The following is a 22,862-nucleotide window of genomic DNA, read 5'->3' as shown; positions in this document are numbered from 1 at the left end:
CCCTAATTCATCTCCTTTTGTTTCCTCTGTCCAAAGCAGGCAGAAATGTGTTCATTTCTTTGTAGTTTAAGAATGCAAAACAAAAGTGGTATAGTCCGTCCAGTTCTGATGAAGACGATTGTGCTTTAATAGGAATTTTAAAAAGTATAAATTACTGGCAGTGGTTACGATTCCTGCCTTCCAAGTCAGTCTGGATAAAGTAAACACTTCAGGAGCCTTTGCCTTGTCCACATGCTGCAGCCAAAGGCAGTCACTCCGTAGGTGTCCTGTTATGGTTTCTTTTGTCTTCTCCTAAGCTTGTCAGAGCAAGACTGCCCTGGAAGCCTCTAAGGCAGATGGGAGCAGGTGGTCTGGGGCAGTGGGTACTCAGTGTCTCGGTTGAGCCCCCATGTCATGTTCTTTCAGATAAAATCTCCAGTTTATTAAATCAGCATTAAATTGCAGAACTTTGCACTAGAAGATCAGTGTCTATTCCAGGACCTGGCACAGGATGCCCAGAGAGGCTGTGGCTGCCCCATCCCTGCCCCAAGACCAGGTTGGACAGGGCTTGGAGCAACCTGGGCTAGTGGAAGGTGTCCCTGCCCATGGCAGGGGATGGAATGAGGTTACCTTTCAGGTCTCTTCCAGCCCAAACCATTCTGGGATTCCCTACCTTATTTTAAAAGTAGCATTTCTGGAGATAACTCCATCCCTACTAGCAAGGCTGAGGATGTTCCAGATGGACTGTGTCAGCTGCTTGAGAGACACTGTATGGTGCAGGAAAGTGGCTGCACTTGAGTGACTGTTCAGAGTGTGTTGTTTTCTAATGGTAAGTGACTTTCTACAGCAGATAAAATTCTCTCTCCGTGCAAGGTGTTGTGTCTCTCCAGTAATTGGAATTTGTCCTATTAAAATCAGTGCCAATAAGGAAAGAGACACAGAACTTCTGCAGGCAGACATACAGATGAAGAATGTGCAGTCTGGCTGGAAAACCAAACCAGAACAAAACCTCAAGCATGTATATGTATAATATACTGGGTTTTAGTAGCTTGGGCTGCAGTTCCCACTGTGTCACTGCCACAACTTTATTTCTTCCAAGAAAGGAAGAAAATGGAGGGAGGAGTTGGAGGCAAAGCTCGAAGGCCACCTCCACAGGCACTGTGAAATGGTTTAATATTCCCTGAGAGTGCGAGGGCAGCGAGGGAAGGGAAGGAGAACACAGTGCCATTCTGCTTCATGAGTGAGACTGAAACTGTGTTTCTTTTTTCCTTTTACTGGCAGTTTGACCAACCAGAGGTCACTGGCATCGGTGCACATCCCTCGGAAGCAAGAGGTGGGTCAGCAAGCGGAACAGGTAATGCTCCTTCACCCAGGCAGCTCTGTCTGTGCCCAGTCCCTGCTCCAGGTTCCCTCCCTGCTCACCTTGTCCTGACTCCAGAGCACTGCCCAGCACTGCTGTTCAGGATCCTGGTTTTGATATAACCCATATTAAACATCTCATTTCTGTCCACCTTCCTAAAACCTCCTTCTCGGGTGGATTTCTTTTAAGCCATCAGTGCAATTCCTGTCTCTGGTGTAGGTGTGGGGTATTCCCATGGAAGACTGTGTTCCCAAAGGTCGATTTCCAGTGCTCTTAAAGAGTCCCTCAGAATTCCCAGGTTTCATAAAATCATGTTGACAAAAATAGCCCTGATTGAGGGTCACCCCTGTGGGAGAGTGTGTGCTCTCAGGTTCTGCCCTCTGAGCCACTGCTGGCTTCACATGAGGCTTGTGTCCCTGCCCTCACACCGACCTCAGGGCTGAAGTTTAACAGGAGTCAGATCCTCCCCATCAGAAATTCCAGAAGAAAAAACAGAATGAGAGTTTATCTCCCTGTACCCCTGCAGTCTTTGGGGAACTGTAACAAAGGTGGCACTGCAGATATTGTCACTGTTTAAGACATTTCATTCTAGAGTCATGGTAACTCATAAAAAAGGGAGGTACCAATTCTGGAAAGAATATTGTATGGGAACAGCAGATTTCAAACAACTGAATTCAGTGGGAGTTTATTATGTTTATTATGAGGGGTTCTCAAGGGAGTCCCATGGATCACTTCTCCTTAGGTGCTTGTAGCTACAATTCCTACAGCATCATAGTAGGAGCCACAGAAAGAACCTGGGTATTTGTTTAGCTGTCTACCTATTTATTTACCTCCGTTCACCTATTTATTTGCCTGAGTTTACCAGTTAATTTGCCTCCATTTAGCTTTGTTGAAACTCTGGGGAAGTTTTACAGGCTGAGGAATGCCACACTGCCCCTGCTGTCATGGTTGAGGTTGGGGAGGGCTGATTAATACATATGTTTTTTGAGATCGTGGTAGATCTGGCTGCCAGTTCTGTGTGACAAGCTAGGTCATTCTGGTCCTGGTGGATTTTGATTGTCCCCTGCTTTTAGGGCACTGTGAGAGGGTTTTGGGTAGCTGGCATCTGCTTGTCTCCCTACAGGCAAAGAAGAGCGTTTGCAAGTGCTGTGTAGTAAAATCAGTGTATCTTAGAAACCATCCAGCTTTGATGTATGTCACCATTTCAGAGCTTTGGAGTGACAGATTTGGCTGTGCCCTCACTCTGTGCAGCGTGTGCCATACAAATGCAGCATTCTCAAAAGCTTGTGTGCATTGGTCTGACTTTAAAACCCGTGTCCAGGGTGGGAAATACCGACTGATTAGTCCTGCCGCTAATATTATGCTTCTGGTGTGATTGTTGTCCAAGTGGCCACCTTTTGGGCTTGAAATTTCCACTTTCAGCAGTGTGCATGTAACTTCATGTCAGGTTTGAGGTGTGGATGTCACAGGGAAGGTGTGAGACGTTGGCCTGTCATTTTGTGTCTCCGAGACACCAAGAACACTGTAGGACTCAGGCCCAATGTACCATGCAGGTTTCATCCTTCTTTGGTTTTCTCCTTAAAAATTTTCAACCGACTAATGAAATTCCACACTTCTATTGTTATCTGAATTCCCAAAATCAATAGGTCTGCCTACCTGCAGATATTTTATATTGCCATTGCTATTGCCTGCTGTATTACAAAGATTGGGTATGTAAATTATTCTTCGGTGCTACATTTCAGTTCATCACAATAAAAATATTGGCTTTTATTATATAAAAACATTTGAGACATGAATTATTTTGTTTCATCTTTAAAACAGGTCCAGCTGCAACCATCACTTCAGCTTCTGCTGCTCCAGCAGAAGGTCTTCTTCAGGTAACCAGAACGAGGAGCGGTTTTGATTGTGCTTGATGGTTACAGTTACTTTCAAAATTAATCTCTCTTATTTCCTGCAGGTTGCACCTACATCATCAAGCATAACTCCCCAGCTGGAAGCTTCCCAGAGGAGCGAGGAGGCAGAGAGGATGAGTGTACACAGGGAGAGTGTACTGCGGCGATCGACAGCAGAGGGGGTGATGAATAACCTTCACAGGGACGGCTCCCTAGACTCTGGTTCCTATGGCAAACAGGCTGCGGCTCAGGAGAGCGGCACCCCAGCCAAAACCATTGGCAGGTTTTCGGTTGTCAGCACGCAGGATGAGCTGACTCTGGCGTCCCCGCACTGCCTGAGGTTCTCGGCGCCGCCGGACGTGTACCTGGACGAGCTGCCCTCCAGCCCGGACATGAAGGCGGCCGTGCGGCGGGTGCAGACGGCCTCATCCGTCGACGTGCTCTGCGACCAGGCTTCCAGCGACTCCGCCGACGAGCCCTTCCCTCGGCAGCCCGCTGCCGCTGCCCAGCTCTCCCCGCCCAGCAGCAACGCAGCCACGGACTTGATCAAAAAAGCTGCTGCTTTCCTGCAGAGGTCCGGCAAAGGCGGCTCCCCGGGCCTGGAGTCGCCCAATGGGCAAGGGGCGAAGATTCCCACCATCAACATAACGTCCTTCCACTCGCAGTCGTCCTACATGAGCAGCGACAACGACTCAGAGTTTGAAGATGCTGATATGAAGAAAGAATTGCAGAACCTGAGAGAAAAGTATGTTGGGTCACGATAAATGAGAGGGAAGCTTGTGTTGCCGTAGCTTGGCAGCAGCTGACCTTAGGATGAGCAGAGCTGTGATAGTAAACTGGTTCTGGGGGGAAGTGGTCTCAGAGGAGGCTTAGATTAGATATAGAAAAGGTTCTTCCCCCAGAGGCTGATTGGCACTGAACAGGCTCCCCAGGGCAGTGGGCACAGCCCCAAGGCTGCCAGAGCTCCAGGAGGGTTTGGATGATCCTCTGGGGCACAGGGGGTGACTCTTGGGGCTGGGCCTGTGCAGGGCCAAGAGATGGACTGGATGATCCTTGTGGGTCCCTTCCAGCTCAGCGTCTCCTGCGATTGTGTGAAATTAGGCATCACTGGGACCTTCCCCCAAATGTCACAGTGTGTCCTTCTGTGCATAACCTGATGTGCCAGTTCGATATAGAAAAATAATTAATAGAATCACAGAATCACAGAATGGGTTGGGTTGGAAAAGACCCTAAAGATCATCTTGTTCCAACCCCTGCCATGGGGAGGAACACCTTCCACTAGGTAAGGTTACTCCAAGCCCCGTCCAACCTGGCCTTCAATAATATGTCAATAATTCAGTAATAGCTCAATAATAACTGAATTATTTAGTAATAACTTTATTCAAACCCCAGACCATTTTTGCTGCTGCTCCTTCCAACAGGGAGACTGTCATGCTGCCAGCCTGGAGAGCTGACTGCTTTAAATTTGAACATTTTCTTCCTTTCCGGGTAAAAACTAGCATTAGGTGATAGTTTAACCAAAATATTAATTTTTATCTTAGGGTATAATGGTTTTGCTGAATACAGAATGATGCATCTTTTTAAAACAGAGCTACAGTTATACCAAATCTTTAAACTGACATTATGGCATCATGAAATCTGCACTATAAGTAAGGTAGTGATTCATGTGCTAATGGCATTTTTATGGGAAACACTTGTGTTTTTCTTCATCTTGAACTCTTCACACTGGTGTACTTGCCTTGAGAGCTCACTTTTTTGAACTCACTGTTTGAAGAGAGAAATTCTGAAACTGTTTGGAATTCCAACCAGATCTCATGTCAAAATCAGTTGGTTTGGCTGAGGATGTTGAAAGTCTTTTTAGTTGTCTAGGATTTCATCTTCTAAATGAATATTTGAGATGTCAGCCATGGAATCATGGAATGGTTTGAGTTGGAAGGGACCTTAAAGCTCATCTTGTTCCACTCCCCTGCCATGGGCAGGGACACCTTCCACCAGCCCAGCTTGCTCCAAACCCTGTCCAGCCCGGCCTTGGACACTTCCAGGGATGGGGAGTCATCACAGGCAGACAGTTACAACTTCACATACTTGCAGTTGAATGTCTTATAACCAAGGACTGTTTTGTTTCATATTTTACAATTAATTACCCTGTCAACACGTGGTGCTTTGTCAAATACATCGCTTACATAGTTCTTTTTTTTTTTTTTTGTAGGCATATGAAAGAAATTGCTGAACTCCAGACCCAGCAGAAGAACGAGATAGAGGCCCTGTATATTCGGCTGGGGAAACCCCTTCCTCCCAACCTGGGCTTCCTTCACTCTGCCCCGCCGAGCGGCCGGCGCCGAAGAACCAGCAAAAACAAATTGAAAGCTGGGAAACTCTTAAACCCTCTGGTCCAGCAGCTCAGGAGTGGAACATCAAGCACAAGTAGGTGCACTGGGATGCTTCCCTACGCCTGTTATTTGTGTCAGTTGTGGCTCTGCTGTGTGATGGCCGGGACTGCAGGGAAGGGTGGAATTCTTGTTGGGTTTGGACAGATTTATCCCAACTCCCAGTGCTGAACCATCTCTGCCTGCTCTGCATTAGTTACAGCACTTGGCAGAGGAACAATATTCCACTTTAATTTGGAAAACAGCCTGGTTGCATCTCTTCCTTTGTCCAAATGCTATTTATTGATGTTTGTATTCACTTCTTTGGTGCTGTATCTTTTTCTTGTTTACTTTTTCCTCCCAGATGCCATATAAAAGAGGTGGGATTGCATTTGCTCCCCCAAAGGATGGGAGGTAAATGCAGTTATAAAACCATGAGGTTTTGACCATCTGAAGTAGAGTGAGATTTTTGACACAGTAGTACAGTCTTGAGTTGTTATCTCTTGGAAAAGTATAAAAATATAGTTTAGCTGGGAAGTGTCAATATACCCCAGTACCTATTTCTTCAGTGAAATGTAGACTAAAGTATGAATAATTTTTCTTCAGCTTAGTTCACACTGTTATTTAGGAGAGCAGAGCATTTCCAGTATCCACCCCGTGTTTCAAACCTGGTGGCTTTTGTTTTCAGTGTCACTGAAGGTCCCCTTTGAATTTCATTGCATCAATCAGGTGCAATAAACAGAGTGTTTAGGAGGTTTTTGCTTTTAGGTAAGGATTTCAACTGAGATGGCAAAAACAACATTCAGAGGCAGTAAGTTCTGTGGCCCATCTTGAGTCTGAGTGTTCTTTCCCTCAGGGACTGAAGCAGTGGTCAATGCTTTCTACCCCTTGAGCTGCAGTTTGCCTGATGTCCATGGGTTTCACTTCCTTCCCCTGTGATGACATACTCAAAATGGCAATTCTATCCTTGGACCATTCATTTTCCAGTTGGTTTTTGGGTTGTCTCTAGCTGTTTTCCCTCTCTCTATCCAAAAAAACTACATCTCTCTCCACTCACGGATCTTGGCTTATATCCGTGTGCTACCTTAGTCCAAAGTATTTAGGCTTATTTCTGCATTAAATGTCCCAATTCTCTTTTTAATCCTTGTCACCTTCAGTTGGAGCCCAGAAATCTGCTCAGTCAGGTCACTGGTGCACGCTCTCCTTCATTCATTCCTTTCATGTTATTTTCCAGGTTTTGAGACGCTGTGTAAATTTCCCATCACCTTTGAGAATCTGTGTTCCTATCTGAGTCTTTTCACCCTGGACTGTGTAGATTCCCCATTTTTTTGGCCTTCCTCAGTCCTTTCTCGTGGATCAAGGACAGGCAATTTCTAATAACATTGTTGATGTTATTGTAATGTCCACTGTTAGATGCTTTCTCTGATAAATCCATGTAACAACGATTACAAGGGTATTTTGGTTCTATAGTGTCTTTACTCAAGATATCTGTGTAGACAGAAGTATAGATACAGAAGTGTACATACAGATATTATCTAGATATCTATAGATATGTATTTATCTATAAATATGTAGATAGGTGCATAGATACAGATATTTATTTATAGATATGTATGAAATTATAAGTATATAGATGCAGGTATTTATATAGAGATATGAATCTGCACATAGATACTTTGGGTAAAATATAGAATATATAAATATATAAAACATGTAAAATATGTAGAGAGAATATATAATATATAAAACATAGAAAAACACCAGAATACACCCAAATACTCAGTAATCATGTGTTACATGGATTTATCAGCAGAAGTATCTAACAGTGGCAATGAGAGTTGTACTCAGAGAGCGATAAACAAAAATTTCCACGCGTCTGCAGAAACTTTTTATTCCTCTCCATTTGCTTAATTCCACCTTATTTTCAGACCGGGATTTTTGTCTGGAGGTTTCCTAGAGTGTCCTGTTGCATTATGTTCTGTCTGTTTGCTCTTCCAGGTAATCTTTCAGACTCTAAAGACTCACCCCACAAAGAAACAAGTAAATCCCAGCCGGGCTCCCCCGAAGCAGCTGCGGTGACGCCCCCCACCCCCCCCACCTTCGGGAAGGCTGTGCAGACCCAGCAGCCCTGCTCTGTCAAAGCCTCTCTGTCCTCTGACATCTGCTCCGGCCTGGGCCCCGACGGAGCCGACGCCAACGCAAGCTCTGGCCAAGGTGATTTTTCTTGCCGGCTGTTTCGCGTCTCTTCCAGCACATGCTAAAATTAGTTCCCTTCCCTTAGGCTTGAACTTTTTAGGAGTGATAGAGGAGCGTGGAACCTTTGAGAATCCAAATTACTGGCTTGTCTTTAAAAAGATCATTACAGTGTTGTCAGAAGAGCAAAATTAAAGTATCTTTCCGAGTGTTACCGACGCTCGAGAAGGTGCGCCCAAGACGTTCTTGATTTTTAGGAGGGAAATACCTTTCAGTGGCTTTATACTGACACCTTCTCTGGAATCTGCCTTACGGATTCCTGAGAAAAAAATGAAAGGAAAACGAAAAAGATACAGAAGGATGGGAGGCTGTCTCCTTTGGTTCATTCTTTTTAGCCCCTTGATTCTGGTAGACCCCAAGTTCCTCATTATAAACTACCAAACTGTCTTGGGTGCAAGGGAAAATAAAAACAAAATTAAAAGAAAACCAAAGACACGGGGACCAAATTATGTTTCCTTTCTCTAAGGGGTTCACTTTGTGCATGATTTTGGAGTCCCAGCTGCAGGACTGTAGATTGGCTGTGCTCCCCAGCCCCCACCTCTGAGGCCTCCCTGTACTGCCCCCGTCGTAGGCTCTGACTGATCTTGTTGCCATGCATATGGGAAGTTCTAATGATGATTAAAATACCTTCCTCTCATTGCACATCCTGCCAAACTAATCTACAAAATATCTATCTGTCCTCTTCTGCTGTTATTGCATCCTTTGTGTATGGTCAGTGAACTTGCTCCTCTTTGGCAAAGTTAAGGGGGAGATGTGGAGGTTTAACTAACAAAGCTGATTTGACTGATGGTTTAGGACATCTGATCACAGCTACTTGTACTTTATAAGTGTCTTTGTTTTCTTCCCTTTATATTCATTTGCAGGCTGGACGGTTTTCCACCAAACGTCTGAGAGAGTGACCTATAAATCTAGTAGCAAACCTCGTACCAGATTCCTCAGTGGACCTGTGTCTTTGTCCATCTGTTTGTATTTGTTCTTTTGTATTTTATCACAGTCCATCTTTCTTTTACCCCCTTTTTCCAATTCCATGGTTTATATCTCTAATATGTTTGGCAGGATGCCCCTTTTTTCTGAAACATCTTTTCTTTCTTTTTCTCTTTCTTTTAAGTAATCATCATGAACACACCTTATTTATATTAATTTTTCATATGAAAGCTTTTTTTGCACTGCTTTTGGCTCGTGCCTGGGCACCAAAAGCATGTGTGGAAGATCTCATCATTTATTATATATAGCCTGATGGTAAATTTTACCCTGGACTTACCAAAGCTTTTGTACTTTATGTGATTTCTGTTGAAGTAATTTTATTTGCAATGTGGCAAATATACATGTCTGCTGTCCCGGTTCCAGCGACAACAAAACGAAATCCATCCTTCTGTAGACGAATGGTCTCTTTCACACATGTTTGGACTCTGAAGACATGCATGTAGCAAGCTGATACAGTTCTAGAAGGTCACTGGAGGGTATAACTTCCATACAAGGGCTGTATTAACACAATATACAGTACTGTTTATATCCACTCTATTTTCTTTGATTTTTTTCCCCCGCTCTTTGCATGTGGAAATGCTGAGACAACAGTGCTCCAGCTAGTTCTTTCCAAATCTGTGTCCTAGGTGGTCTTTTCCCCATGTCACTTTAATTACTTTAAGGGAGCAGTTTTTGATGTACTCGTAGCAGCAGGAAGATCTGGTTACTCCAAGGGGGAGTCCCATCACCTTTTTGTGTAAGCTGATCTGGCTGAAGCACTTGACTCAGTTTATTTTCTTATGACCTTATGTGACCTCAGAGATGAAGTCAATTAGCAGTTCATCAAAGCGTAAATAAGTAAAAAGCAATATCAGATTTTTAGATGATACATGGAAATGGATTGTTAGGATCCAGGAGTTCTGTCTCAAATAACTGTGCACCTTCTATTTGTACCCTATTCGTCTGATTTCTTAAGTAAATTGGCAATTCCACCAAATGCTATCAAGCTATTTAATTAAAAAAAATTAAGACTTTTTTACCCAATTGTAGATGCTGCTTTTTAGGCAAACGGATTTTGCTTGTACAATAAAGATATGTTGTGCTGAACAGGTACTATAGGCCACTTACATATAACCTTAAAAAAGGCTGATAACGTTTTTGAGGAAGTGTTTGGTTAAATAACTGTGGGTTTGCATTAATATTGGAGTTCTGCATCGCTCATCACTCTCCAAGTGGTTCAGATCAAAGCCACAAGACCACTCAAATACACTCCTCCTAATTTTACGAGTAAACAGTATTCTAAAAAATAATCTTGATTTTTGTTGTTGTTGTTGTTTGAGCTCCCTGAAAGCCCAAGCACTGAGGTTCTTGAAAACTGACGTTTACTGAATTTATTATCATGTAAGTTTTTAACAACTCGTGAAGTCGTGAGACGATTTTGCATTCCGGGATTTTTTTATGAGAACCTGAGGGGAATTCTCAGCTCTTGAATGTTCCCATTTGGTGTTACAACGGCCACAGTAATTTCTTCCTCTGCACATGTAATTGCCAGAAGTCGTTTCCTGAATCTTCCAGGGAATTACTATTCAGTAGGATCCAAAAAGACCGGGAGATGGCAATTCAAAACTAGTGTATTAAAAATGTCTGGGTGCATGGCTATTGTGAATGAAACCAAGGGAATATGCAAATCCTTCAAATGGTGAAGTTTTCCTGAGGCTTAAATAACTCAGCATGACTAATTGCTTTCTGTTCTCAGCCCATCTGCTCGCTCGGGTTCTTCTGGGCGTCGTGCTCGGGAGGAGGTTTGCACTCCCCCATTCCTGAGTCACACCAGGAGATGGACCACGTTTCAGGCATCTAACCCTGACACATCGATCCAGAGTCACCACTGGGCAGATTCAAACTCTGAGAGCACAACCTGTGGTTTCCAGTGCTGCCTCTCACTCGGGGTGCCACACAGGTCCCTTAGGGCTGAGCTGTGGGCAGGTTCTGGTGGGGCAGGAGGTTATTCCAGCTGTTTTCCCAGGGAACCCAGCAGGCTGGTGATGTGTGTGTGTGTGTGTGTGTGCAGGGATGGGGAAGGGGCTAGAAGGATTTACAGCTGGTGGTTCTCTGCCCATGTCAGGGTTGGAATGAGATGGGCCTTTAAAGGTCCCTTCCAAACCAAACCATCCTTTGATTCTATTATATGAAGATGATAATGATGGGAATGCCAGTGGCTCGTGTTTCTCTAGAAGGGATGTAAGTTGACCCAGAAATCAGGCAAAGCCAAGCATTTGGACCCAGGCACTAAGCATGCCCCAATCCATGCCCTGTCCCTGGAAGTGTCCAAGGCCAGGTTGGACGGGGCTTGGAGCAACCTGGGCTGGTGGAAGGTGTCCCTGTCCGTTAAATGAAGTCTGGAATGGAATGATCTTCAAGGTCCCTTCCAACCCAACCCATTCTAGGTAGGGTTCCATAATATGGGTGAGCTTGTGCCAGGGATGCAGGGCTGAGACGTGGCCATCCAGTGCCAGCAGCTCGGGGACATGTCCAGGCACTCCTGGGCCTGTTCACAAATCGAGGTTTCCCTGGGAATTTTTTGTTTGAGAGAATTTTTTGTTTTGTTGGGAAAGATTGTGCTGGATTTTCAGAAATGCTCTGAATCTGTATGTTTGAATAAGGAAAACCAGCCCTGTGGGGAGGTGAGATATTCCAGCAGGAGTCCTCTTGCTGCATTAGCAGAAAAGTCAGCAGCAACTTGAAAAACAAATGTTCAGATGCATTAAAGGCAGTGTCACAAAGTGTCTTGCTCTGGTTACAAGATCCATCAAGCTTGAACAGTTTCACAGTGTTCTCCAGGACCTTTTGGTCTGTTCCCCATGTCAAATATTGATTTCTCCTTCATACGTTTTATGAAATAAAATATTTTTTATGGGCTCCAACAATAATTTTAGCCTGAGTTCCTTTCCTGGGTTAAATTGCAAGGGTGTCCTAGGGAAGAGTTTCTGCTGATTGTGAGAGGAATTTTCAAAGCTCCATTTGGCTTAGGCTTGGAACCTTGTGTAAAGCAGTTTTTGTCAGGTCTGTAGCAATTCATATATTGTATGTGCATATGCAATTATGGAAATGGCCTAGCAGTTTATTGCCATTTCCACTTTTTCTGGTAGCTTTCCAGCTCTTTGGCAGCTGTTAGAGTGCAAATATGGGACAGTGGATTTTTTCTGTCCTGTATGATATAATAGCTATTTAATTCCTCAGATAAGAATCTGGAACTGGAGGTAAACACTCTGCTGAACTTTCACAGTCTTACATTAAGTCTTAATTATGATTCATCTCCTTAACTTTACAGTCCTTAAACCCCTTGATTTTAGCAGTAATACAATTAATCTGGTGAATTAGATCTACAAAGTGAATTTTTAATTGAGTTTGAATTTAAAACCTACTGTAGCCGACGACTGTCAGTCCCTGCTTCAGGCAGTGTCACCACTAAGGGAAGGTTTCCCATCTCCCATCTCCACGCTGGAGTGATGCTGCTTGGAAGGAGCAGTTCTCATTTTGGTGACTGACTCTCCTGTGATATTTTCCTTAAAGCCAGCTCTCCTCACACGGTGTTTTGTGAGTCTGTCGAGTGTCGCCGCTCTCCGTCACTTCCCCACACGCCCAGGGGCCCTGGGGCAGATTTGGCACCTGAGGCGCAGGGAAACCTGTGCCTGGGTGTGCAGGAAGTGGAGGGGCTGGTGATTAAAACGTTTTTTACATGCATTTGAGCACGTACTGCAGTCAGCTGCCTGCCTTTGTTTCTCGCAGGCAGTTGCTTTCCATTTGCATTCATTCTGTGTAAGCAGTGCCTTTGCTGCAGGAAATGGCCTCCTAGGATTGCTGCCACGGCCAGTTCCATCATGGGAGTGCTTTCCATAATGGGAGTTGGTAGCTAACTTTGGGATAGGCAAGGTAAGGTATATGTGAGGGAAAAGAGGGGAAAAGATTTAAGAATACAACACAGATGGTTGAGTTGTGAATGTGACTGTGTTTGTTACCTGGGCTTTGAGATGAGAACTAAACTCGGTCATGCTTGCATTGCTGTAGTCTTGTCCTTCTGATTTTCCCAGGATAGAAACCTATATGAACTATATGCAATAATAAGAAATTCTTTCAAAGCAGTCCTCTGTTCCTCCTCATGCCACCCATACCCAAGCACAAACATCTCTTCTCCGTTACTTCCTCCCTCGTTTCTTTACTTTCTCTTCCTCAGTCTCTGACTGACATCTCTTCTTTCTCCTCTGAAGACTCATTCAGGGCCTGTGTCAGCCTGGACCTGCAATCTCTGAGTTTAAAGCTTCATTTCTGGCACTGTAACATCAAATACCTCCGCTGTTTACTCTAGAGAAAAAGCACATCCATCCTCTACCTTAATTTTTTGCCCCACTCTGATTTTGCTCATGTTTTCAAGTGCTCCTTCCCAACGAACTCGCCATAGCCCATGTCAGACACTCATCTCCTCCCATACCATAACAATATTTTTCTTACCAAGTCCAAAATACCTTTCAGGAAATTTGGCACCCAAACAGCAACGGTGCCGATGTCTGGCAAGATCTGACAGTCGAGTCGGGGTCTCGGCACACTTTGGCACTCTGCTATCTGTCAACAGACCATGTAAAATCATGATGAAGGATGGAACGAGATAATAATGACAAAAACCACGTAGTTAAGATGAATTAAAACTCAGCTACTCTGCTGGATTTACTTTTCTGCACTTGGACAAGGCATAAGGGAAACTCATTCACAGATCCGTTCAATTGAAGTTCAGAATCTCACATTTAGACACAAAATCCTACCAAATAAAATATTTGGAAACAATTGGCCTCAGACCTGCAGAACAATGTATCTTTTTGGACTTGTAAAACAGGAGTTTTAGGGTTGTTTTATGGTTTGTCTTTGCAGCCAGACTAGCTTGACTTGTTCCTGAAAGCATTTTTGGCCTCCAATCACAAACTGAATTGACATCATTTCCTGCATTAATAGCTAATGAATCAAAACCTCCTATTAGGAAGCCAAGACAATTTGGGGAAAAAAAAAAAAAAAAAGGAAAAGAAAAGAAAAAAACCCAAACAACTAAAACACACAAAAAAGAGAACCAAAACCCAAACAAATGCATCTTTAAGTCACGAGCCCTTGCTTTTGGCATGCTGTGGTACTTTCCAAAGCTTCTGAATGGCTGCACATTAAGAAAGGTTTGAGCTGTCCAGTTATTTAGGCTTCCTTTACTCACCTGAACTGCTGACTTTGTCTGTCCTTTCTTGCATAATAACTACTTTTTGATTGCTTAAAAGTACAGAAGCTTGTCCGTCCGATTCGTTGTGTTTAGTCTTACCTAATTCTGTGTGTCTTGTATTGTTTTACCTTGTAGGGTCCACCTTGAAACGACTATGTCTAGGCAAAGATCACAGTAGTAGTAACTATCCCATTTTTGTTTCTCAGTATTTCCTTCATGGCATGGGATGTTCTTTGCTATTTTTTTTTTTATTTATTTTTTTATTATTAATATTATTTCTTACTAAAAGCTAGTTGTTTAATTACTAGAGCTGATGCACTTATATGAGATACGTAAATTGTGGTACTTTTGAGACTAATGCATGTGCTGTGATGTCTTGGGAACCTCGCATGCTGCAAGAGAGTTGTGGTGTTTCTGTGTGTGTGTGTGAGACGTGCACGCATGCGGCCAGGAAACTGGGTTCAGTGTCTGTCTCTGAAATACACACCTTTATATGACTGCAGTTCTCTGCTGGAGGAATTGAGGGCTTAAAACCATCCCGGCCCCCTTGAGCTGCATGAAATAATAAAAACACCAATTGAAGAGCTTTCCCTCTCAAAAGCCCTTATTTTTCTCACTTTCCCCCAAGTAAAGGAAAAGGGATTGAGCAGTATTCACTCAGAAGTGACGTTGCAGGTTGAATGCATGATCATTTAAAGGTCATTAACGTATTTTATATAATCGTAGGACTAATTAGTGGACTCGGTTTCATTGGCTGGTAACTGATTAACAGAGAAAAGAAGACTAAATGTTCATGTTTGCTTATGTTATAATTTTACTATAGTTCTGTGAACTTTTTGCTTGGAGAGATGGTCTTTATTTCCAGTCTTTAGCTATCTATCTCAAATATAGTTAGCTGAAAAGCTACTTTCCATTTCCTCCCTAGGTCAGATTCAGGCTCCCTCAGTTGCAGTTCCCTGATGAGCTTGCTGTGCTAGACTTGTAGTTACCAACACAGAAAAAGCACAGAAAATTTTCTTTCCTAGTGAACATATAAAATGAAACCTCTGTCAATACTCTTCCTGACTGCTTTTATCTATACCAAAAGTTCCTTATCTTTGTCTCAAAAATTCGCACCCCCCCACACTAAGTCCTCTCTCCTTTGTCTTCTATACATTCATGGTGCTAATGGGGCTTTTTCCCCCAAAAATACACAAGTGGCCAAATAAATGGTCCTGACATCATCGAGAGAGGTGGTGGGTTCCCTGAGCCTTTGAGGCGCTGGAGCCAGTCCTACCTGTAACCTCTGCCACAATTACATTTCTCCAGGAGGACAGTAAACTTATGCAAGCAAAATAAATGGTAAATCAATTTTATAGTTTTAGCAGTACATCCCACCTCCCACTTTCTCATGGTGGTCTCTGGTGAGGTGTTGTCTGCCTCAGGATGGCAGCCTTACTGGGCTGCATTCCTGGCTTCTCTCCCCATCCCTAATTTCCCCAGAGAGAAGTCAGTGGCCAAGGTAACACGATGTGATAGAAAATACAAACCCATTGGACTTGGACCATTTCTTTAAGCAAAGGAGTTCTGTAGCCAGGAGGGGGAGGGTTACAAGTCTGAAAAGCCACCACTGGAGTGGCAGTAGATGAGAAGGTGTTTGAGCTGCGGAGCTGAGGCAGAGGCGTCACTGTCAGTTCTCTCTGTGTGGTTTTCCAGGATCCTCGACCAACAGCCTGGTGACGTGTCCTGAGCCCCTCCCGCAGTCGACGCTGCAGGTTCAGGCCAACAACAGTAACAACAAGAAAGGGACGTTCACAGATGACCTGCACAAGCTGGTGGACCAGTGGACGAGCAAAACTGTTGGAGCTGCACAGACAAAACCTTCTTTAAACCAACTGAAGCAGAACCAAAAAAGGCAAGACATGGAGCCAAAGGCTAACCCCATGCAAACGCAGAATGAGACATGTGGAGTAAGTGGCCCTCCTTGAAGGACATACCTTTTGCTATGTGTCTGACAGCCTTTGCAGAACTCAGATGTGGAGGAGGACATAGACTAAAATTACTCCAGATAGATGCTTCCTATAAATGTCCAGCTCTTTTCATTCAGTACTAAACTGATTTTTTTTTTTTTTTAAATCGTCTTTTGGAATAATCTTAAGGGATATATGGGCTGCAATATATATATATATATAAATATATATATATATATATAAAAATATATATTTTTAAATTCCAAACTGCTTATTAACAGCGATACACAGCAATACTCATATCATTACCACTTGTTGCTCAACTTCGGTTTCAACTTACTAAAGTTTTCTTCGTTTTGATGTTTAATATTAACCTTCCTTGAACAGAACAGTGGCTTGGTGGCTTGGGGGTTGTGAGCCATTGTTTGAGTGGAATTGGAGTGAGTACTGGGCTGAGAGAGGGGACAGCTGGACGTGGGTGCTGACTCTTGCTTGTTGGACTGGGCATCTTGGCAAAACCATCCTCAGAAATGCTGTGAAAGTATCCTATGGCAAAACCAGGCCCCTGTCCCTCCCCTCCTATTTTCAGTAGCAGGACAAAGCCATTGCAGTGTGTGTGTGTTCAGTGCTGGTTTTCAAGGCTGAGGGGTGATACAGAGGGAGGCAAAAAAAGGAGTGAGTGCATATCTAGAACCCCAGCTGACCATTCTGTCCCACCCTGGCGTGGGTTTCCAGATCTCTTCCTTCTCCTCACAGCTGGAGGTTGATTGACTAATAATTTTTACCGGCTTCATGTTTTTTTGGAAAAATGAAAATTGAGCCAAAGTAGAGGAAAATAACAGTGGGGAGCTGCTTTGTAATCCCTTAAAAGCAAGAGAACTAGATCTGGATAATAGACCATTGCCTTTTTGGCATATAGAATTAAAAAAACCACACTGTGCAGCACTAGTAGCTCTGTAGTTGGTGGTGGTGAGGTGAGATGTGCCAAGGAGGAACTGCTCCAGTGCCTCTGCCTTGGGACCTGCAGGTTCCTGAGTCAGTTGGGTCACTGACTGCCCAGGGAGAAGCAGTTTGTGCAAATTTATTAAGCAGTTTTAATTTCAATTCTTAGTTGCCAAAGTGGGTGAAAAGTAAATAATCCTTCCACGTAGTAATGATTTAACCAGCTCCAGAGTGATGTGTACTTGAAGATTTATATAGAGTGATGGTGAGGGCACAGATTTTGCCCTGTGAAGTCACTCCTTACCTTCTTTTGATGTGCTTTTTGCGGTGTTTTGGTGTCTTTCCCCTGAGACTCCTGCAGAAGTTTGAAGTATTCGATGTGGGTGTTTTGCCCCCTTGTAACTGTGGAAAAGTGAGTGGTTGTGTTTCCTATTTAAGTCACCCATTAATGTCCATTCAGAGTTGATTTTACCTCCTGCAGTCGTGGTGTCTCTGTCTCAAAGCCTGTGGGGAAGGCAGAGTGTCGCTGTGAGAGCAGCTCTCAGGACACCGAGCTTAGAGGGTTTATGTCTCTCTCAACCACGACAGTTGTTCCAGGGAATCATCAGCAGGGCTGACTGAAGTCTTTTGGGAGTGATTTGCCAAGAGCACGGAGAGTTTGGGATCCCCTGCTCTTCATTTCACATCATCCCTTGTTGCTTGGAGGGGTGGTATCAGTCGGAGCCCTGGTGTGGGTGAGACCTGGGGTGGTTTGGGGCATGAAGTCCTCGTAAGGACCACGGTGGCTGCAGCAGAGATGCAAGGGCAGATGGCAAATGTTCCTGGTGTGGGTTTTGTTGGGTGTTTTGGCCGTGAAGATGGCACAGAATGCTGTGGGTGACAGAAAACAGGGGCAGTAGGATGATATAAAGGACTTTGACAAGGTTTGGTTTGGGAGTTGAGCATCATTCTGCTGTTTGAATTCCAACCTAAAGGGGAAACTGAAGTTGAGGGAGGAGAGGGAACTTGGGAAATAACATAATGGATGGAAAAAAATAGCTTTCCAAGAGGGAGAAAGCGAAGCTCAGGCTGTATTCTTCAGTCCATCTGGTAACACCATCTTTGATCGCCTCTTTTGATCAAAAATGCCTTTGCAACAAAAGAATAAGGAGCACTAAGCAGATTTCCAGCCCATCAGAGAAGGTTATAATAAGGTTTTATGTTGGAAATAAAGGCTGGATAAATAGGAAACACGAGGATTCTTGTGCCTTTTGTGGTTTCTTTCTCAACTGGAATAAACAGCAGGAAGCTGTTAGGGCAGGTTGTCTCGTCTCCTCGTGTGGGGGATTGGTTTTGGGAAAAGCTGTCGCTGGTCCCGTGTGATGGTCAGAACTGAGGGGCTGGGGGGGCAGCAGTATTTGTACCTTTGCTTCTCCACTGTCTCTGGGGGTGATTGGACAGAGAGATGGCTCCTTGAAGGGTTTTCATAAGGGTAGGAGTGAAGTGAGTTGTCCCACGATGCAAAATACATTAAAAAAAAAGATGCATTTAAAACATTAACTATACATTTAAATAGAAAAAACGTATTTTTCAATTTATTATTTTCTTTTACTCTCCACCCACTGTCATTACTATGCAGGGCATTTGTGTGGCTGACTTCAAGTCTTCTCTTTTCCCCTGGAACCAGAGGACTCTCTTTCCTGAGTTATCTCTAATTTACTTGAGATGCTTCTACCATGAGCAGCAAATTGTTGTGAATGCAGTATTTTATATGTTTTTTTAACAAAATGAAGGTTATTCTTTAAGGCTTAGAAGGGAAACTGATGGTGTGCTTAATAAGAGTGAGTGGTTCTATTTTTTGACATCAGAAGTGTAGACAGCAATGAAATAATTGGGATGCAAAGCAAAACTTTATATTCTGCTTTGTTTCTGTGGAAGTTTGGCTGCAAATCCTGTGTTAGAAGTTTGCAGGGCAGGGGGGAAATTCAGGCATCCAGTTGTGTCACAGGAGCACTGAAATGTTCCTTCCCAGATGTTTTAAGGAAGGATGGAAATGCAGGTAGATTCTCATCAGCAGTAGTTGGAACTCTAATAAGAGATGTTAGAAAGAACTGAAGTCTAACTGCCTGATAATGGTGATTTCTGTCTTTGTCATCTGTGTGAAGATATGATGAAATAATCCTTTTTTACAGGTAATTCTGGTTGGCACTGGTCAAGGGATGTGCTTAGGAATGTGAGCTGCCTTCTGTGCAGCTATTGGGTACTTACAGGCACTATTTGAAGATACCTGGGAACGAAGGGCTTGCCAAAAATGTTTTCTATTCTCCATGCTGTTCTGGAGCTCCATGGGTTTTAAAAGGCAAAAAAATTACCCCCCAAAAGAAGGTGTAAACATGTTCCCAGTGCATGGTGAGGCTGTTCCTGTGAACACACAGGGTTCTGTGTCAGTGGGTGACGTGTGCTGGGCGCGTGGACACCGTCGGTCACATCTTGCTGGCATTCCCTAACTCTGGGCTCCATGGGCTGACTGCCAGGGAGCTGGAGGTGGGCACGGATGCCAAAACCAAGCAGGAGGACTAATGCCACCTTTACTGTGTCCTCTGTCTCTGTTGGGTTGGAAGAACACTAAAAAGTGAACCTGTGTTTGAAGCTTGATCTGAATGTCAGAATGACTTTCCAGGAACTCAGAAAAGCATAAACACAAATACTCAGGAGCACCTAATAGCTTCAGGTTTTCAGCAAGCTGGGCAAAAGTGAGAAAAGAGGTGGATTGGCATCCTTGCCTGCCCATGTTGGCAGCCAGCTGTGACCCTGCCCTGCCACTCAGTTTTGTTCCTGTGGTAACTGGTCCATACAAAAGTAAAACACTAATACCAATGGGGTAGTAAAAGAAAAATATTCTAAATCCTGCCTTTTTAGGTGGGTGGTGATAGTTGCAGTCAGCTTTCACAGCAGAATTACCTGATTTCCTCTGTTCCAATATAAACCCAGCAGTATTTATGGTGTTGGTAAGTCATACCCAACTCCTGGATGTGTGTTCAACAGTACAGGAGCTGTGAGTGTCACTGAGGTGGCACTTTGGAGCTTGCCTGGTAAAGCACAGGAAGAAGGTAGAGAACTAAAACAAGTCCAAAGAACAGATTTTGGGTTTTTGAACTACTCGAGTCTTTGTCCTGTGGGGTTTGTTTTGCTTTTACCAGTGTTTTCCTGTATGTTCTCCTCTGTGTGTGTATTATTCTTGTTTTCTAAGTGAGTCTGTGGGATTGTTTTGGGGCAAGGGGAATAAACAACTGCAAAGGGAAGACTGGCAGGAGTTGGGAAGCAGGAGGGAGAGGTGGCTGGTACCTGCAGGGATGTGTAGAGGGCAGGGGTTTGCTAGTGCAGGGAGAGCTGGGGAAGGGCAGGTGGAGAGGTGGCCTGAGCAGAGGGGAGAGGGCAGTGGGCAAAGGTGCCCCTGTTGAGTGTTGGTTCATTAAGTTTGTTGGTTCTACAGAGGAGGGTAATGGAGATGTAGAGGGAGAGAGAAGAGGAGGAATTTCCCTTCCTACCCTTGTCATACAGGGTACTCTGCCCCCCTGAGATCCCCCCAAGAGCTGCATGCAGGGCTGGGGACCTCAGCACAAGAAGGACCTGGAGAGAGTCCAGAACAGGCCATGGAGATGCTCACAGGGCTGGAGCCCCCCTGCTCTGCAGCCAGGCTGGGAGAGCAGGGGGTTCACCTGGAGAAGAGAAGGCTCCTGGGAGAACTTAGAACCCCTTTGAGGACCTAAAGGGGCTCCAGGAGAGTTGGAGAGGAACTTGGGACAAGGGACGGAAGGACAGGACAAGGGGGAATGGCTTCCCACTGCCAGAGGGCAGGGTTTGATGGGATACTGGGAAGAAATTCTTGATTGTGAGAGTGGGGAGGCCCTGGCACAGGTTGCCCAGAGAAGCTGTGGCTGCCCCATCCCTGGAAGTGTCCTTGGAGCTTGGAGCAATCTTGGAGCAACCTGGGCTAGTGGAAGGTGTCCCTGCCAATGGCAGGAGGTCTGGAATGAGATGAGCTGTAAGGTCTCTTCCAACCCAAACCATTCATGGATTGATTCTATGATTAAAGGACATCAACCCAGTCTCCCTTCAAAAAAAAGAAAGTAGAAAAATCCCTATTAAATATCTCTGGCAGACAGACTTTTTACATGGTGATGACAGATGTCAATTTTGCAGTGCAGTTGTGAAATTTGTTAGTTTGGGGACTGTTTGCCTTATCAGCCTCCTCAAGGCCAGGGCAGCTGGCTCTGCTAGGCCTCGACAGGCAGGAGAACAAACAGGAGGACATGAACATTGTAACATGAAAAATGAAGTGGTGCCATCCATGGTTGGCTAAGCCATGGAATCCTTGTCATCCCTCATTGCTGGTGTTACAGAGCCTAAAGTTGAATCAGAAAGGGAGAAGGCCAGTTCTGCTTTCCACTCCTGCAGGAGGGTTGTTTTATTGTAAATAACCCCCAAAGAAATGTCCTGTGTGACCATGGGTACAGCTCCAGGGGTCTTTGTGTGTCAGGGGTCTTTGTGTGTCAGGGGTTACATGAGCTGGATGCTGTGCTCTGATATTGTACTGCTGCTTTTCAATTGCCAAGATAAGTTCAGAAACCATCCACAGCCATGGCTTCAAGCTGTGGGGAGGATGCCAAAGCCCAGCAGCCACACTGGAAGGTGAGGCCTTGGCTCCCTGGGATATGGTGGGTGTAACTGGTGCACACTGTAGGATCAACAGCCTGTACCAGAACTGGCACCTGTCACAGAACCACAGAGTCACTGAGGCTGGAAAAGCCCTCTGAGACCACTGAGTCTGAGCATTCCCCCAGCACTGCCAAGGCCACCACTAACCCACGTTCCAAGTGCCACATCCACACATCTGTTAAATCCCTTCAGGGGCGGTGACTCCACCAAGCAAACCTGCAGAGCTGACAAGGCAGTGGCCAAGAGGAGAGGTGCCTTGGGCCAGCAGGGAGCCAAGGGTACCAGGTTCTTTCTGGTCCTTTCAGCCCAAAACTGGCCAGCTCATGAGAGGTGGGAGAATCCACAGGCTCACAGCTGCCCTGGGGACTCTCCACCCCCAGCAGCTGTCGGGCTGGTGCTCAGGTGACCACCATGACCATTGACATTGGCTTTCCTGGAGCAGGGAAATCCACAGCTCCTTGTGCTCCTTTGGGGACTCTTTTGGCACGTGTTGATTTTGATGTTTCAGTCAGCATCTCCATGCAGGACTCGATGGGTTGTGTGGGCCTCAATCAGTGTTGAGTCATCAGAGCTGGTTGAAAGGTGATGGTTAAATAGAGGCCATGACCAAGAGACTCCTACCCAGGGGAAGACACAACAGCCAGGTGTTGTGCCTCTTAAAGTGTCTGTTTAGCTCCCTTGAAGCATGGGGTGAAGGTAGAGGAAGAAAACTTAAGTCATTAATATGCATTTGTCACGACATTGTCAAGTTTAATGAGTATGTGTAAGGGTGGGTTTGGAGCATGACACAATTTATTCCCAGTAAGCACAGCCTTAAATCCAGCTGCTGCTTTGCTGAGGAATTCAGCTGAGAAGGAGAAAGTTCAGGAGCATGAATTGGGGTGAGTCAGATTTCTCAGTACTTCAAAAGAGCTGAAAAATGAGTCTTTTCAGGTTAATTTTTAAATAGGGCCACTGGAAACGTCACCTCACGTTTTCAATGCCACTGAATAGGTCATCTGTTGCTGGTGTAAGAAATGCTGTCATGGAAGCACAGAATGTCCTGAGTTGGAAGGGACCCTCAAACATCATCAAGTTCAATTCCTGGCCCAGCATAGGACACCCCCCAACAACCATGTGCCTGAGAGTGTTGTCCAAAATGCTGTGTTTTGGTTAGGGACATCACTCACGGGTGTTTAGCTTGGTGGAAACCATGATTTTGAGGAT

General features: G+C 44.7%; 1 protein-coding gene and 1 long non-coding RNA gene across 4 annotated transcripts in view; one reads left to right on the top strand and one right to left on the bottom strand.

The window, feature by feature from the left end:
* The window catches only part of LOC126647738 (uncharacterized), an 853,551-nt gene that overhangs the window by 141,132 nt on the left and 689,557 nt on the right, over nucleotides 1-22,862 (bottom strand). The gene's annotated exons all lie outside the window — the stretch shown is intronic.
* WNK2 (WNK lysine deficient protein kinase 2) overlaps nucleotides 1-22,862 on the top strand; it is a 107,756-nt gene that overhangs the window by 81,142 nt on the left and 3,752 nt on the right. Inside the window, 8 exon segments of the mRNA XM_050330249.1 lie at nucleotides 1,261-1,333; nucleotides 3,161-3,216; nucleotides 3,297-3,976; nucleotides 5,441-5,655; nucleotides 7,596-7,811; nucleotides 8,714-8,812; nucleotides 14,203-14,247; nucleotides 15,763-16,016. Of these exon segments, the coding sequence (XP_050186206.1) occupies nucleotides 1,261-1,333; nucleotides 3,161-3,216; nucleotides 3,297-3,976; nucleotides 5,441-5,655; nucleotides 7,596-7,811; nucleotides 8,714-8,812; nucleotides 14,203-14,247; nucleotides 15,763-16,016 (1,638 nt within the window).

Source organism: Myiozetetes cayanensis, unplaced genomic scaffold (genome assembly GCF_022539395.1).
Source record: "Myiozetetes cayanensis isolate MyiCay16 unplaced genomic scaffold, myiCay2020 scf40, whole genome shotgun sequence".
NCBI lineage: Eukaryota > Metazoa > Chordata > Aves > Passeriformes > Tyrannidae > Myiozetetes > Myiozetetes cayanensis.
Note: the sequence above shows the minus strand (reverse complement) of the source record. Positions and strands in the feature narration are given on the sequence as shown.